Source organism: Erythranthe guttata, chromosome 11 (assembly GCF_056151865.1).
Source record: "Erythranthe guttata isolate IM_541 chromosome 11, IM_541, whole genome shotgun sequence".
NCBI classification, from domain to species: domain Eukaryota; kingdom Viridiplantae; phylum Streptophyta; class Magnoliopsida; order Lamiales; family Phrymaceae; genus Erythranthe; species Erythranthe guttata.
The window spans coordinates 17422353-17439033 of NC_142543.1; the positions used below are offsets into that span (position 1 = coordinate 17422353).

General features: G+C 35.2%; 4 protein-coding genes across 6 annotated transcripts; 3 read left to right on the top strand and 1 right to left on the bottom strand.

The window, feature by feature from the left end:
- Positions 1-203: 203 nt before the first annotated feature.
- LOC105955801 (ribosomal RNA-processing 7 protein) lies at positions 204-3481 on the top strand. The gene is made up of 7 exons (XM_012979596.2): positions 204-446; positions 1060-1161; positions 1244-1489; positions 1603-1752; positions 2113-2210; positions 2310-2520; positions 3109-3481. Exons 1-7 carry the CDS (start codon positions 335-337, stop codon positions 3192-3194), a joined length of 1005 nt encoding a protein of 334 aa, XP_012835050.1. The 5' UTR covers positions 204-334; the 3' UTR covers positions 3195-3481.
- Positions 3482-3510: 29 nt separating this feature from the next.
- LOC105955762 (proline dehydrogenase 2, mitochondrial) lies at positions 3511-6992 on the bottom strand. Its single transcript, XM_012979556.2, has 4 exons — positions 6056-6992; positions 4466-5114; positions 3901-4141; positions 3511-3800 (listed from the first exon to the last, which is right to left on the bottom strand). Exons 1-4 carry the CDS (start codon positions 6827-6829, stop codon positions 3770-3772), a joined length of 1695 nt encoding a protein of 564 aa, XP_012835010.2. The 5' UTR covers positions 6830-6992; the 3' UTR covers positions 3511-3769.
- Positions 6993-8836: 1844 nt separating this feature from the next.
- On the top strand, positions 8837-12607 carry LOC105955803 (uncharacterized). 3 transcript variants are annotated; one of them, XM_012979598.2, is made up of 6 exons: positions 8837-9153; positions 9477-9792; positions 10423-10568; positions 10678-10954; positions 11582-11854; positions 11962-12607. In XM_012979598.2, the coding sequence occupies exons 2-6, from the start codon at positions 9484-9486 to the stop codon at positions 12424-12426; spliced, it is 1470 nt and encodes a 489-aa protein (XP_012835052.1). In that variant the 5' UTR covers positions 8837-9153; positions 9477-9483; the 3' UTR covers positions 12427-12607. The 3 variants fall into 3 exon arrangements, with proteins under 3 accessions (XP_012835052.1, XP_088681262.1, XP_012835053.1); XM_088825136.1 differs by having other exon boundaries at positions 9007-9170; XM_012979599.2 differs by having other exon boundaries at positions 9022-9153; positions 9480-9792.
- A 463-nt stretch (positions 12608-13070) lies between these two features.
- On the top strand, positions 13071-15565 carry LOC105955805 (2-oxoglutarate-dependent dioxygenase DAO). Its single transcript, XM_012979600.2, has 3 exons — positions 13071-13741; positions 14096-14414; positions 15067-15565. The coding sequence occupies exons 1-3, from the start codon at positions 13395-13397 to the stop codon at positions 15322-15324; spliced, it is 924 nt and encodes a 307-aa protein (XP_012835054.1). The 5' UTR covers positions 13071-13394; the 3' UTR covers positions 15325-15565.
- Positions 15566-16681: the final 1116 nt, after the last annotated feature.

A 16681-nucleotide genomic window follows, 5' to 3' on the forward strand; every position in this document is an offset into this window, starting at 1 on the left:
ATTCTACTAATATTTACTAGTTTTTGTTTCGAAATTGTCGATTGAAACAAGTTCTATTATTTCGACTAATCCGATTTTTTTTAATAATAGAATTATAATTAATTTCCCATAAGTGCAAATTCGGATTATATCCGATTTTTTTTAATTTTTTATTTTTTGAGGAGGAAAAAAAATAAAAAAAGTTAATTGGTAATGAATATTTTGTAGGCAAACAAACTAATTTAATCCACGCAGCAAAACCCCCCCCTCTTCCAAAAACCCTAATTTCAATCTGCCTCTCTCTTTCAACCCCACTCCCTCTGTATATTTCAATCGATACTGAAAGTAGGGAGATATGGCTGCTGATGATTCACTGAAGAAATTAAGAAGGAAGAAAAACCCCTTGAAGAAGAAGATAGGAGAAGAAGCGAATTCGGAGTTGAGGAGCTCTCATCCTGAAAAAAAAGGTGCTTATTTCTTTTCCGTTAATTTCTGTATATTTTTTTTTCTTCTGGAATGAATTTTTTTAGTTGTTATTCATTTGAAAGAGTTCACATTTATCTCAAGATTTATTTTTTCTGTATATATTCAGCGCAGCTGGTCTATATATAGAAAATTCGAAGAGAAAGTTGTGATTTTACGTCATGAATTTAGAGAGAGATTATGTATGAGTGTGTGTGTGTGTGTGAGAGAGAGAGAGAGAGAGAGAGAGAGAGAGAGAGAGAGAGAGAGAGAGAGAGAGAGAGAGAGAGAGAGAGATAGAGAGAGAGAGAGAGAGAGAGAGAGAGATAGAGAGTTGGTTTGTGGGGGTGAAATTTCTGGATTCATTCGACTATAGGGTGTGTTCGAGGTTATGTTAACCACATTATTTGGGATGGTGATTGATTTATTTTCGATTCCAATTAAAGTACGAGAATTAAGTTTTACCGGAGATCGCGTTCTTAACAACTAAAAGACTAGAACTAAACCTCCTTCTAATTGTTGTAAAATCTGTACTCGAATGTCGTGGTTTTTACTTCCTTCCATTTTCCTGCCATTTAATTTTTTCGTCTACTACTAATCAAGTGTTTTCCCTTGTAGAAACAAACTCTTACAGAGCTAACGAGGAAAACAAGAAGAATAAGAATAAGAAGAAGAAGAAGAACTCGCCATTGAATATTGCCAACGAAGTCGATTCCAAAGGTAGGCTAAACACATGGATATTTCAGTAATAATCATTATTCGTTTCTATATTTACAGTAACCCTTTATGATGATATCAATAGATGAAGTAGACGACGTAAGTGGAGGAAATAAAAAGAGTAAGAAGTTGAGAAATAACAAGAGGAAGAAGACTGAGGAATTGGTTGCAGAGCCAAGTAATGAAGTTGAAGATGGAATTTCTAGTGAAAAATACGTTGAAAGTGAAATAGCAGAGGAAGATAAATTGCAGAAGAAATCAAGGAAAAAAAAGAGAATCAATAATGGTGATGAGGTCAGCAAAAAAGACGATGCATCTGAAAAACAAAATGGTATTTAAAATGAAAAGACAATCATTGTTATCAGAGTATATATTTTAGTTTATCTTCTGATGCTTCAATACTTGTATTTGGAAAATTAAATTATGGAATTATTTGTTCGATAGGCAAGTCGAAAAAGGCTGGAAAAAGAAAACAGAGAAGTCGGGCGGTGGCGAATGAATTGTCTGTAGATAGTTTGCCGGAAAAGGCAGATGCGGAAGATGAAGTTTACGAGATGTCATCAGGGGATGAAGATCACTCGAAAGGAATGAAAAGTATGATTCTTTTATAAGAACACCTTTTTTTTTTAATGTTATGCATTTTATATTGCTTGTACCACTCGAGAGAATACACGTCTATATAAAAATTTCAATGTGATATGTTTTATTCTTCGAGGTTATCTTATTTGGTTTCACATTCTTGAATTCAATGTCTTAATCAATAAAGCGTCATTTAGTTCAACCAGCTTGAACAATTAATCTTGGTTTTGCGTTTGTATCAACATAAATTAAATTTTAGCCAATTTTGTTAAATCATTTCGAATTTTGAAAAAAATGTATATTACAGTAAAATGCTGTTTTGATTTTTTTTGCTTTTTTTTTTAAACCAGTTTAAAATTTTTGTCTTTTATTCAGAATGGATAATGCAATACCATCAGAGTAGACCTGGGCTCGAGGTGCTGCAAGAAAGAATTGACGATTTCATAGTTGCTCACGAGGCAAAGGAGGAGCAGGTAATTAGGGCTAACTTATATCTTATAATTTTTAAATACGCAGCAAAAAAAATTCACCGTTAAATCAATTTTTTTTAATTCTTTCCTAATTTTGTGCAGGCAAAATTAGAGAGAGAAGCTAAAGCTGCAGAAGGTGGATGGACAGTTGTTGTACATCACAAAGGTCGTAAAAAGACAACCGAGGATGAAACTGGAGTTGCTGTGGGGTCCGTTGCACAAGCTGCTGTTCTTGATAAAATGGCTAAGAAGAAGAATAAAGAAGTTGGTCTCGATTTCTACCGATTTCAGAAAAGGGAAGCTCAAAGAAATGGTATGTGGTAATAATTCAATAGCAAATTGTTTTTACTTCATTTTTCAATAACCTTGATGGGCGTACTTAGGGGTGGAAATCGGACGGACTGCATCAAAGTTAGCATTTTTTGGGAAAAAAATCCAATTTTCTTCGGAAATGAAAAATTAATTCCAATTCCGTTTTGATTATTTTTATTTGGAAAATTGGAATGAAAACCCTCGTTCGAAAATCAGAATTTTTTGGATTCGAATTAGCAGGTTTCAGATTTTCTTATTTTCAGTTACTATATAATACATGATTAAATTGATATATAAAGTGAAGTTTTTGGGAAAAAAAAAATCGGAATTTTCGGAAATTAAAACTGATCGGGATTAGAAGCTAAATATGTATTCCAATTCCGTTCCTAATAAATCCGAAAATTCTGAAATCAGAACTTTTGGAATTCATAATGAAAATATTATTTCAAAATAAAAAATATTCGGATAAGAATTGGCGAAATTTCGTACCAATTTCCACCCCTAGCGGACACTCCATTATATGGTTATTTTATTATTCTCTGCTCGTTTTATATTGAAATAGTCACCGAATGTTCGTTGTTGTATGCAGAGGTGATGATGCTGCAGAGCAAATTCGAGGAGGATAAGAAACGGATACAGCAATTGAGAGCTGCAAGGAAATTCCGCCCCTATTGATTGCCTTTGTAAGTATTTTAAAACAATTTAAAATAACTTTTGTTTTTCTTTCACAAGTCGAGGGCTCCACGTGAAAGCGCACCAGGAGGTCGATCCAATTTTTGATATTTCTACACTTTTATTTAAAGATGAATTCAGTTGTTGTAGGTGTGAAATTGTAATTTCAATTGGGTTTTAGCAGACATCAATTAAGAGGTATATCTTAGCAGCTTCAGTCTGCTTTACAAATTTCTCGATGCTCGATCAATTAATAACCTTGCTTAAATAATATTTTTTACCGGTCCTCACTCTCGTTGTGAACGTACGTATGAAATTATTAATTCGATAATTTATATTTTGCTACACTTTTACACTTTTTTTTATATATAACTGCAAATTGATCAAACATTAGACAATAAACAGTTCAGGCATGTATAATTAAATTAAAAACTACAAATAAATTAAAGCCTCAAACAAAAAAAAAAAATTGCTTATTAATCGAAAAGAGACGACAATATTTTGTTTTGCTGTTCTCTTTATGAACTATGTACATTCGAACTCTGTCATTTTTACGACTTCGTCATCATCTATATATTTCAAGAAATGATCCTCCTCACCAACTCCTTCCTGCACATATAAAAAAGAACCCGAAAATTTAGCAATCTAACCCCGGAATTAAACTTAATCGAATCGCTAAAAAAACGAGATTCTATATAATTTTTATTACCTCATGAGTTGTCTGTCAAGAGAAGAAGTAGACAGAAGACCTCTATTCTCCTCAGCCCTCCTCAAAAGATAAGGCATAATTTGCTCCACAGGTCCAAACGGGACGTATTTACTAACCTTAAAACCCGCATTTCTCAGACCAAACGAAAGCGCTTGTGCCATTCCGTACAGCTGAGCAAATTCGAGGTTTTCGTTGTCCTTTTCTAGCCCTAATTCAACTGCTTTAGCAGCTGCCAATTTGCCTGCCCGAAAAAAAAAAAATAAAAAAAATAAAAAGCATCACCAACTTGTCATCAATGATTGAAGATAACAAGGTAAGCTTCCAAGATTTCTATTTATTTGAATTTATTGCGTTCGATACCCCTATGTTATATCGAATTGCTGTAAAACTCCTCGTGTTATAAATATATTAGCGAAAAAACCCTATAATGCATTTATGTAGTGCACAACCCCGCTAAACGATGCATTTTTTAGAGGCAGTTTACTATTAGAGTAGAGGTCTAGGCTTCGAATCCTGCCCCGCCCCTACTTCCCCGGTATATATCACATACTTAAAAAAAAATTACCCGATTCAATATTGTGGGTAGCAAGAACCAAAGAACCGGAGCCCTTAGCAATCTCCTCGAGCATAAAAGAAGCGCAACTATTGAAGCAAGCATGAGTATCTTGTATAGTCTCGTGGATGGGGGACTCGGCCCCCACGAAGAATGCCAATTTCCTCTCGCTCGACATGTAGGCCCCCCTAACCAACTTAACCCCCAGCGGGACCCCCATTTTGTTGGCGGATATCTTCGCAATCACGAGCCTCTCTCTCGCGTCCTTGAGATACGCTTGGATCGTGTTGAAGATCAAAGGGATGTTGTGGGCCCTACGGTACTTAATTGCGGCACAGTACGCGAAATAGTCGATCGCGGGTTGGATTAGTGTGTCCTCTGCATCGATTAGCATGGGGAGATTTGCTTCCAAGCTTTTATCGCAAATCTTGACTAGTCTTTTGTAGGCTAGATCGAGATCGTTTTCTTCTTTTGGGGTTAGTGGTGGTGGCATTTGTGGCGTGTGATAAAGTGCGGTTGAATCGGAGAAAATCGGGAAACTTTCGCGCTTCCACGGGAGATGCATTGACTTGTCCTTGTGCTCCCATCTTAGTAGATCACTCACTCTCTTGAGCAAACTTGGAGGGCAAATTGCTGTAATCTTCACCACTACAAAGCTAACCTGCACATATATAGGAAATACATATATATACCTTTAGGCCTCGTTTGGCACGACGAAAAATTGTTGTAATCTCACTTAAAATAAACTGGTTTAAGCTATAAAATTTCTAAAGCATCAACTTTTCTAGTTTAAAAGCACTTTTATTAATCAATGAACATTGCAACTGGTCGTATTATTATTTTTATTATCTAAAACTACTTTATTAAAATATTTTTGAGTACTTTCCAAAAATAAGTTGAAAATTATAACTTATTTGCAAACAGTACATTTAAATTACTCCCCTGTCCAGCAATATTTGTCGTTTTGGGTTGGTATGCACAAATGAAGGAAACAAATGAATATGCATGGATGGATTAATATCCAAGATTACTAAAACGCCCTTGTTATTAATTGATCATCTAGTAAGATGGTGTTTGTAAAATCTTACTTAAAAACAGAAGTAATGGATTGTGAGTTAAGTTGATTTTAATTGTTTATTTCTAAAAATTGGGGGTATCTGCGAATTTACTGAAAAATAAACTTAAATTAAAAAAAAAACTAGGTTATGGGTGCATAACAAATTATAGCTTAAAGTTACTTATTTTAACATAATCAAAAATAAAAATTCATTTTTGAAACACTTAAAAATAGGTTATATATAAGAAGAAAAAAAACTCATAATCTATTTATAATTTTTTTTTCAAACACCACCTAATTATCTTTCAATTAATTAAAAAAACTGATAAAGCACATAACTGATTTAAAAAAAAAAATTAATGCGTCTTTGGAGTTCTACGGTGTCAGATAATTTGAAAAGAATTCCAAAGTGACAAATATTTTGGGACACACGGAAGCAATTATTTCAAGATTTTCTTATGATCCACCATACGTGATCGAATGCATCAATACGATATTCGAAATTAGTTTAGTATTTTTGGAATATCGAGAAATTTTAAACTTACGGGTGAAGTTGGCGAGTGAGTGGCCGATTGAATCGTTTGAATGAACTCGTCCAAATTCGAGTCGCACGACCCGTTATCGAGGGCGTGCTCCATTCCGTAATCGAGCATTGCCCTAAGCCCGTAATCATCCCATATTCTCTTCACGGTGTTGTCGGCCTCCTTCAAATCTTTCCCGCCACAGAAATGCTCGTAAAACGTGTGCTTAATCGAACCCAAAACCAACCCCTTCGAAATCGGGTTTTGCATCAAACCCGATTTCAACACCCACGAACCCATATCCACCATGCTATCCATCGACGCCATGTGTAGAGTCACCGTCGATTTTATCAGCTTCGAAGTCGGAACCGACGAGAATAATTCCCTCGGATCGTCGAGGTTGATCGGAGGTTCGCCGCCGGCGACGGCGGCGCCGCCGCCGGAGCCGCCGCCGGAGCCGGCGGTGGTCGGGTCAATCGATTTGACCGGTGGAAGCTCCTCAGGATCATCGAGGCTGACCGGAGTTTTGGGGATTTTGATGAAATTCGGCTGCGGGACGGCGGCGGTGATGAACGGAGGTGCGGCGGTGTTCAGGCGGATCGTGACTGTTGACGAGAACAGATCCGTTGGATCATCGGCTGTTGATTTGGTGTCGAAGGGGTTGGGATCTCCGGTGAAATTCGCCTGCGGCACGGTGGCGGCGGCGGCGGTGGTTGACGGAGATGCGGCGGTGTTCAGGCGGCGGGAGAAAACGGGAAGATTCAGTAGTAGCTTTGAATGACCGATACGGCTGGCCATATAAATGTGATCAACCGAGCCTAATGACGATTAGCAAAAATTATGTGGGATTAGTGTATATATAATGAGGTGATTAATTAGTGCTTAAGTGTGTTTAGGAAGAACGGTAATATTTCTTTTTATTTATTTATATTACTTTATTTTAATATTTTCTAAGAGAAACATTCGGTCGATAGTCACCGCATGTATTTAGAATCTTTAGTGAACGTAAGAAATTGTTTGGCTAAATTTATCAGCTATTATAAATAGATTATAAGCTCTTTTAATGTGTTCGTAATTTTCTCAAAAAAAAAAACAAATTCAATGTAGAGTGTTTAAGATTGTTTTTAAAAAAATATCTTACAATGAATAATAGTTTATAAGTTCATTATTCAAATACTTTAAAAATTAATTCTGAAAATAAAACGTAACAACTTATCGACTTTTAAAACAGTTTATTAGACGTAATAACTTATCAGCTGTTTAAAATTAATATAGCCAAACAAGCCTCTAAGACAAGTGACTAGTGAGTGTTATGTCCTAAATCAAGTTATTATATTTTAGTTTTAAACAAAAATACAATATGAGAAGTTCTCCTTGAATCACTCTTTTACAAGGTAAAAAACCATTGAATCCACACAAATCCGTTGAACATGGGAGTGAGGTGTATTATCTAAGTATTTAATTAATGAAATTAAAAAGAAAAGTTGTTATGGAAGTTAGTTTTTTTATTTTCTTAAAGGAATCTACGGAGAAATTTTTTGCGCAGTGCATATTACCGTTACCGTTACCGTTTTCATTTTAAATACATGTAATAAAAAAGTTCAAAAATAAATTCTCGAAAGTCTTCAAAACAAAACCAATTTCAAATATAATTTGATTACTAGTTACTACACTAATAAAATAAATGTCTTCATTAAATAGAAATATAAAAAAAATTCGTATTTAATAGCATCAAATGTCACCCCCTAAAGAAATTAATGTACGTGGCCCCCACGGAGTTTAAATCTTGGTTCCGCTAATGACTCTGTCACACAGTTTCCTTTTAACATTGAAGATTATATTTGAAAAAAAAAGGTCTATATAACTTAGTTTGATGGTTAATTTAGTTATAGAATTTCTTTTTCACAACCTAATATTTTGGTGTATCCCATAATCCTTGAAGTTTGAAAGTTTGTAGAATCTTTTATTTTGATTTTAATTTTGATTTTGATTTTGATTTTGATTTTCTAGTTGAATATAAATAAAAAAATTAAATCCCATATGGGATTATTAATGAAAATAAATAAAATATTATGGAAATACTAATTATCATAGTATATTTGCAATTAAAGTGCAATTGCTTTAGTGCACCTAAACATTGATTTGAAAAAAAATTAGTCTTGCATTTGGATTTGAGGAAGATATTTGACATTCGTAATAACAAATTTATCGGACTTATCTAGACTGAGTCACGGCGAATTTCAAAATATTACTATTTAATCAATTGTGTAAGTTCACTTGTAGAGTCATTTCAAATCATTCCCATTTACAATTATTTTAAATCTTTGTATTTCAACTTTCGCAATTCAAATTAATCTCGGCACGTGGTTTTATGATTCTTGATAAATAGAATGATGGCAAAATTTTAGTACTTACCCAACATTTATCCGGTAATTTAAGTAAGATTTTTTTTTTCAAGCCAAAGGAAAAACCCTGATTATAATGTTAGAGACCGCTTCACCAATAACATTGTAAATCGGGGATATGCACGATTAACAGGAGTTCTGAGAAAGCGAACCAATAATATACAAAACACAAGACAAAACCCCCCAATATTTAAGTGAAAATTTACTACACACAAATTCGAATGCGCACTGCCGGGGAATGTTTCTCGCACCACTTCAACTCTTACGAGTTACGATCGCTACATGTTTCGATTACGCTAAAGTTTCGGTGAAAATCAACTATCTTTTAAAGTCTCTATGGACTTTGATTGTCTTCAATGGGCATCAATTATTTAGTTATTGAGCTTTAAACGTATTGTGCTCACATTATTTATCTAAAAAATAATAAAACTTGAAATTACTAGGGGGTAAAGTGTGAACGTTTCAGAAACAAAGGGGGCGGATATGTAATTCACCAAGCTTTACAGAGTCACAATTGCAAATTACGAATATTCTCTGGGAACAAGAAATTGCATTAAAACAACGCTACCTGGAATATGAAGACCCATAATCCTCTGCATACTATCCCAGTTCGATCCTTTGAAGCACAATATTTCATATTCTGCAGAAACCCAAATTTTCTACAAGTCAAGGAAAAAAATTAATCGCATTTCGGAAACACGAGATTTAAGTTCGCAGGTACGACATTGATTCTGGTAATTACGGATGAATTTTGATCCAAATGTTGTTAATCTGGGAGTTGAATTTTAGTTTTTATGCAGAAAATACAGTTTTCTTCTCCGATTACGATTACGATTCTTCATTTTCAGAAATGCTTATTTAGATTGAATTATGCTTTTTTTAGTAGATTAGTTCGGTTGATATCTGAAATTAAGAATTATTGGTGATTGGGAATTTAATTAGGGTTTTCCTGTGTCCGATTCAATTGAGAATTTTTTTTAGGGTTTCTGAAATTTAGGCTTACTTGAGCTGATTTTTGCTAGCTTGTGGTTTTATTACAGCAGAGAAATGGTGAAATCGGAGGAGGCAAAGAGAAGGGTAGCTTTTGTGCTGATTGATGGTTTGGGAGATGTATCACTGCCAATGTTTGGTAATAAAACTCCTCTGCAAGTAGCTAACCTACCTAATTTGGATGCTATTTCGTCGGCCGGAGTTAACGGGCTAATGGATCCAGTTGAAGTTGGATTAGCATGTGGAAGTGATACTGCACATCTTTCTCTATTGGGGTACGATCCTAGGGTTTATTATCGAGGACGAGGGGCGTTTGAGTCAATGGGTGCTGGTCTTGCAATGTCGCCTGGAGATATCGCGTTTAAGGTATTATTATGCATATCGATTTCGTTTGTTAAAGTTAGTAGTATACACTATCTTGTTATTTAGGGAATAATTTTGTGCAAATTCTTAACATGTTATCGTAATATGGTTGATTTCGCATGAAAATACTACGGTGCGTTTGGATTAAAGGATTTGAATCAATGGGTTTGAAAATAAAAAAAAATGAGAGCTAAGGATTTCTAATCTATTGTCAAGCGACTCAATCCAAACAAGCTGAATGGATTTTGTTGTTATGGATTTGAAAATCTCTCCCTCATATTGCTCATCCAAGTGCACCCTTATAAGTGGTTCGGATATCTTTTGGCATTTTGTACGAAGGTGAAATGATTGTGCCATGTAATTCCCCTTTTTGATTCTCCAAATAAAATATCGGCTTTTTTCGTACTATGTCAGTAATTCTTTATTAATTTACATTTTCTTTGTCTTGGACCTTTGATGTCTTGAAGAAAAAAAGTCTCGCATGTTGTTGTGTATCTCTCTTCTTAGATTTTTTTATTTATTTATAAATTATGTGATCTGTATCAACATCATTTATCGTTCCTAATTTTGGAAGTTCTTGGTTGCATGGTTGATTCTCAAAGTTGGCCTTTAATATTTAATTTCATTTTCCAGTCGAACTTCGCAACTCTAGATGAGAAAACTGGAGTAGTTACAAGCAGAAGGGCCGATAGGCATTTTGAAGAAGAAGGGCCTATTCTTTGTGCCGCACTGGACCAAATGAAACTGCCCAATTTTCCTCAATACGAAGTTAGAGTCAGGTGCAATTTTTTTGCTCCATCAAGTGATGAATTTTATTTTAATTGTAAGATAATGCAATATCGTAGACTTTATAGTACTATCATGTAATAAATCCATCTCCTTTTCTAGGTATGCAACGGAGCATAGATGTGGGGTAGTTGTGAAAGGACCAAAGTTAAGTGGAAACATATCTGGAACGGACCCATTGAAGGATAATCGTTTGCTTTTACAAGTTCAACCCCTCGATGATTCTGAAGAGGCAAAGAACACAGCTGCAGTTGTGAACGAGTTATCAAAGGAGATATCTCGTATTTTAGTCGATCATCCTATTAATGAAACAAGGGCAGCACAAGGAAAAACTATTGCCAATGTTGTCCTTTTACGAGGTTGTGGGATTCGAATTGAGGTAATACTTCTTTTGTTTGGCATAGGTAAATAGTAAATACCCTCTACTCTATCATTTGAGGAATATAACTAGGGTTGAAATCGAACGGATTGGATAGGAATCAGCACTTTCGGAAAATCCCTATTTTTTTTTTGCGGAAGTCAAACTATTTCCAGTTCCGTTCCTAGAAAAAATCGAAACACAATCGGGAATCTGAATTTCAGAAATTGGAATAAAAAGACTAATTCCAAAATCGGAAATTTTTGGATCAGAATAGTTGGAATTAATTCGTAAAATTCCAATTTTCAGTAACCTAAAATGTAAAATACATAATAAATTTGATATTATACATGTAATTTTCGGAAATAAATCACAATTTTTGGTATTATTTTCTGAAATTAAAATCGGATCGGGAAATCGGAATCTCATATATATTCCAATTCCAAACAAGAAAAACTGGAAATTCCAGAAATCAAATTTTTGCAATTCGAAATGAAAAGTATTGGTCCCAAATTTGCAAAATCGGCGGAAATCGGAAATTTCGTTCCAATTTCCACCCTTAGTTTTAACTATAGGAGTTCGTTTTTCTAATTTAAAAAATCTGTACTTTATATATTTGAGAGAAACTGAAAATTAAATTATCCGTAGGTGCCCGAGTTTGAAAAGTTGCACGGGTTAAGGCCATGTATGGTTGCTCCAACAAAGATTATAGCAGGTTTGGGTTTATCTCTTGGTATCGATATTCTAGAAGCTTCCGGAGCAACGGGAGATTACAGAACTCTTTTAACATCGAAAGCAACTGCAATAGCAAGTGCACTCTCAGCTCCTTTCAAGTCATGCCCTAATGTCTTTGTACCTGGTGAAGATGAACATAAACCTGGCCCTTCTGATGGCTATGATTTCGGTTTCCTTCACATTAAGGTGACCATATTACAAAAATGCCCCCATTCTATTTTGTCACCTAAATTACAATTATTTTCATGCTCGAATCCTTCAAAATTCGTTAATTGTAATTATGTATAATGCAGGCAATAGATGATGCTGGTCATGATAAAGCGAGCATCTTCAAAGCAAAAGGATTAGAAGCTGTTGATCGAGCAATAGGACAGCTGGCGAAGCTGCTTTGGCAAGCGGAGACAGGTGGCGATTTTCAGTACTACATTTGTGTAACCGGTGATCATTCTACTCCGGTCGAATATGGGGACCACAGCTTCGAACCGGTCCCTTTCGCACTTTGTCGTTTGAAGGACTTTGTCGGTGCAGTTGGTGGGGAATCACGGCTTCTGGAAACTTCTCTCGACCCGTTTCCACTTCCAAAGGTCGAACCCGGGGAGAACCTTCTGGATGGTTCTAGAATTCAAGAAGAGAAGAAACGGGCTTTTAGAGGTGACGGTGTTTCCGAGTTTAACGAGGTAGCTGCAGCCAGAGGGTTTCTTGGGAGATTCGGTGGGAGTGAAATGATGGGCATTATAAAGACATTTCTTCAGGTCTAACTTAAAGCTGCTTTGATTTTTTTTTTTTTTTAATATTTTTTTTATGTAACTCTTGTTTCTAATTGTGCATTTGAGGTTCTGTTATACACTGTTCTTTGTCTTAAAGGTTAATTAGAATAAAACTTTGGATGCTGTTCAGGCATTAAAGAAAAATGATATCAATTAATATTTCCGGTCTGAATCGTGTATGCAATATTTGGTGACGGAAAAAAAAAATATTGCGAAATTGTAATATCTTATGAGGGTTGTTTTTGTCATTAGCAAAAAGAAAATTACCCAAATACCTTCCATATTTGGGTAATTATAATCATTTCTCGACTATGAATCTTCTTAGACGTCTATCTTATGGTGTCAAATTAAATATAATCTTCTACATTATGTGAAATATTCTATAGTGTGTACTTGTTTTATACAAAAATACAGTTTTTGATGCATCACAATCTGATATTTACAAGGTAAGAGACACATCTTATTATCATCTCGTTTTAAAATGCGAAGCTCGAATGGGGTAGAACGAGTATAAACTAAAAAATATTGCACATGATCTAGAAAAATTCTAGTAAATTTGACATTGCGAGGGTGTAAGTGTAGAATATTCATAGTTGCGAGAGTATTTATAATTACCCAAACATAAGGGATTTTTTCGTAATTTAATCTTACTCGGGGCTGGCCGTAACTTATCCTTAAAAAAATTAACAGCAGCAAATTGTTACCTAACACTTGTTTAAAAAGAAAAAAAATTGTAATTCAACATTTTTCAGCATGTCGAGGACTGAAAACGACGCCGTGTCAAATGAACCGACCAGGAAACACGAAAACGGAAAACCCTGTCTGCGCTAACTGTCCAAACTCAAGTCTATATTTTCATCCCCACCCAAAAAAAAACAAATTGAAATTAAATCAAACGCCTGCAGCCTACATTTCTAACACCCGTCAGAAATTATTGCGGCGGAGCAATTTTTCCGGCCATGGCAAGCGGTGGCAGCAGTCCGATTCCGGTGATCGACGTGCAGGATTTCCCGGCGGAGTCCGAAAAGCTGATCGGCGCGTGCGAAGAATGGGGGTGTTTCAGGATCGTGAATTTCCAGAAAGTTCTCCCGGAATCGCTGATGCAGGAGATGAAGGCAGTGGTGAGATCTCTGTTCGAACAGCCGACGGAAATCAAAACGAGAAACCAGGCCGTAATCGCCGGCAGCGGTTATATGGCGCCGTCGAAAATCAATCCTCTGTATGAGGCTCTAGGGCTATACGATACATCCTCCCCTGAAGCCGTTGATACCTTCTGCTCAAACTTAGATGCAACTTCTCACCAAAGGTTCTAATTCCAATCCCCCCCCCCCCCTCTCTCTCTCTCTCTCTCTCTCTCTCTCTCTCTCTCTAATTAACTTTCTCTCTCTCTAATTAGCTCTATCTCTCTCTCTCTCTAATTAACTTTCTCTCTCTCTAATTAGCTCTATCTCTCTCTCTCTCTAATTAACTTTCTCTCTCTAATTAGCTATCTCTCTAATTAACTTTCTCTCTCTCTCTCTCTCTCTAATTAGCTCTATCTCTCTCTAATTAACTTTCTCTCTCTCTCTCTCTCTCTAATTAGCTATCTCTCTCTCTCTAATTAACTTTCTCTCTCTCTAATTAATTCTTAATTACGTTATAATGGTGTGATTATAATCAGGGGAGTGATCTTAAAGTATGCGAAAGCAGTGAATGAGCTGATGATGGATATCGGCCGTAAGATTGGGCAAGGGCTAGGGATCAACGGTCCGATTTCGTTTGAGGATTGGGCTTGCCAATTCAGGATCAACAAATACAGTTTCACCACTGAAACTGTAGGCACCGCAGGAGTGCAACTGCACACAGACTCTAGCTTCCTGACTATTCTGCAGGATGATGAAATCGTTGGTGGGCTTGAAGTGATGAAAAGATCTGGTGAATTTCAGGCCGTTGATCCTTCCCCCGGTACACTTGTTGTTAATCTTGGAGATATTGCACCGGTAAGTGAAAATTCTTCAACTAATATATATATATATATATATATATATATATATATATATATATATATATATGGATTTGAAAATTTAGTTACACTTTTCTTGAAATTTGGTTACGACGAGGGGTGGAAATCTAATGGATTAGACTGATATCAATATTTTCGGGTATTTGAATTGTTGTAAGTAAAAAATTAATTCCAATTTAGTTCCGAAAAAAATCTTAAAATCGAGAATCCTTGTTTTGAAAATGGAAACGAAAAAACTTGTTCCAAAATCAGAAATTTTCATATTGAAATCGATGAAATTCGACTTTTTGTTTTCTCCTTATTTACATATAATAATAAAATATTGCTATTGTAAATGTAATTTGGTAATAAAAAAATTGGAAATTTTGGTTATCGATATTGGAGTCTCGTTTATAATTCCAAGTCGGAAAAAAAATTCAAAATTTTGAAAATTGGAATGTGTAATATTTTTCAAAATAAAAAATTTCCGAATCCTGCTCCGATTTCCACCTCCTAGTTTCAACCGAAAATCCAACCTTTAGGTTTGAATAATTCGTCGAATTCGAGTAATTTCAGGGAAGTAATTCAATTTACTCTTAATATTCATCTTATGAGTCTAATTAATTATATATATGTTTGCATTACAAAAGGTGTGGAGCAATGGGAGATTCTTGAATGTGAAACACAGAGTGATGTGCAAGGAAGCAGGGGCAAGATTGTCAATTGCTTCATTTCTATTAGGACCAAAGGAGGGTATGGTTGAAGCGCCGCCGGAGCTCGTCGATTCCAAACATCCTCGTACGTTCGCTCCTTTCACATATAACGATTATAGGAGTCTCCGAATATCTAATAGCTTACACACCGGTGAAACCCTTGATTTGTTTTCGAATTCGGTCGCAAGTGTTTAAGCATCCGGTTATTTGGCCTAAGTGACAAAATAAATAAAATTAGCCCTATATGGGGTGTGAAAAATATGTACCATTGTACCAATTAAACATGTACAATAAAATAAAATTAGCCCTATATGGGGTGTGAAAAATATGTACCATTAATACAATTAAACATGTACCATTAAAATTAGCCCTATATGGGGTGGGACAATCTTCAATTACAATTAATACATAATTAAGTAGTATGTTTGATCTTTCACTTGTCAAGATACTATGAATCTTACAAATTGGTGAAACATTCTATTGTTTTGGATACATTTTGATATGAATTATGCCTTTAATATTAGTTTTGAAAAGTTTTAAGTAAATTCATGCCTTTGACTTGATTTAAAAATTAGGGTAAATTATGAAAAATCGTCTAATGTTTGGGTAATTACAATCACCTTCCTCAACTATGAATCTTCTTACACGTCCATCTTTATGATGTCAAATTCAACAAAATCTTGTAAATTTCGTGAAATGTTCTCTAGTTTATCCAAAAATGCAGTTTTTAATGCATAACAATCTGATATTTATAAGCCAATAGACATATTTTATGATCATCCAGTTTCATAATGTGGAGTTCGAACGAGGTAAAACGGATATAAACTGAAGAATATTCTAGATAATGTAAAAAATTCCACTAAATTTGACACCGTAAGAGCAGGCGTGTAAGAAGATTCATAATTAATGAGTGGTTGTAATTACCCAGAGAAAATGAGTTTTTCGTAATTTGACATTAGATCGTAATTTACTCATAAAAAATAGGGGAAACTACAGATAAATCCCTAATCCAAAACTCAAAACACAGATCAGTCCCTGGGTAGTTTCCCCAAGCAATTCAGTCCCTATTCACGCGTCTGACATGCAGATCAGTCCCTAATGTGAATTTTATATATTTTATTATATTTTCTCTTCACTCTCACCCTTTTCTCTCTCCTGCTTTTCTCTCTCTTCATCTTCTCTTTCTTTCTTCTCTCTCTTCATTTCTATCTGCTCTCTTTCTTCTCTATTTCTTCTCCATTTCTCTCCTCTGGTTTCCTCTTTTTCCGGCGAAAAAATCACTGTAAAACCCACAATGGCTACAAATGATGTATCTAATGATGCACCCACTGTGATTCTTGGAAGTTGTCGATACAAAAATCAACTTCACATTATTTCCATAAAAAGTAATTCGACCATAATGGAGATATATGGTGCTATTATCAACAAATGGAATCATATCCATCCAGATGCACTGATCCTCCAATACTTGGCTCCTCGGGAAAGATTGTATGTGACATTGGGCAGTGATGAAGATGTGGAGAATATGGTTGCATTGCATCTGATAATGAAG

Coding starts and splice junctions, on each gene's coding strand:
- LOC105955762 (XM_012979556.2), bottom strand. CDS start 6,829: ATGGCCAGCCGTATCGGTCATTCAAAGCTACTACTGAATCTTCCCGTT. Junction 4,142..4,465: donor TACCCACAATATTGAATCGG/GTAATTTTTTTT, acceptor TTTTTCGGGCAG/GCAAATTGGCAGCTGCTAAA. Junction 3,801..3,900: donor CTTGACAGACAACTCATGAG/GTAATAAAAATT, acceptor TTATATGTGCAG/GAAGGAGTTGGTGAGGAGGA.
- LOC105955805 (XM_012979600.2), top strand. CDS start 13,395: ATGGCAAGCGGTGGCAGCAGTCCGATTCCGGTGATCGACGTGCAGGAT. Junction 13,742..14,095: donor GATGCAACTTCTCACCAAAG/GTTCTAATTCCA, acceptor GATTATAATCAG/GGGAGTGATCTTAAAGTATG. Junction 14,415..15,066: donor ATCTTGGAGATATTGCACCG/GTAAGTGAAAAT, acceptor GCATTACAAAAG/GTGTGGAGCAATGGGAGATT.
- LOC105955801 (XM_012979596.2), top strand. CDS start 335: ATGGCTGCTGATGATTCACTGAAGAAATTAAGAAGGAAGAAAAACCCC. Junction 1,753..2,112: donor TCACTCGAAAGGAATGAAAA/GTATGATTCTTT, acceptor TCTTTTATTCAG/AATGGATAATGCAATACCAT. Junction 2,211..2,309: donor ACGAGGCAAAGGAGGAGCAG/GTAATTAGGGCT, acceptor AATTTTGTGCAG/GCAAAATTAGAGAGAGAAGC.
- LOC105955803 (XM_012979598.2), top strand. CDS start 9,484: ATGGTGAAATCGGAGGAGGCAAAGAGAAGGGTAGCTTTTGTGCTGATT. Junction 9,793..10,422: donor CTGGAGATATCGCGTTTAAG/GTATTATTATGC, acceptor TTCATTTTCCAG/TCGAACTTCGCAACTCTAGA. Junction 11,855..11,961: donor TCGGTTTCCTTCACATTAAG/GTGACCATATTA, acceptor TGTATAATGCAG/GCAATAGATGATGCTGGTCA.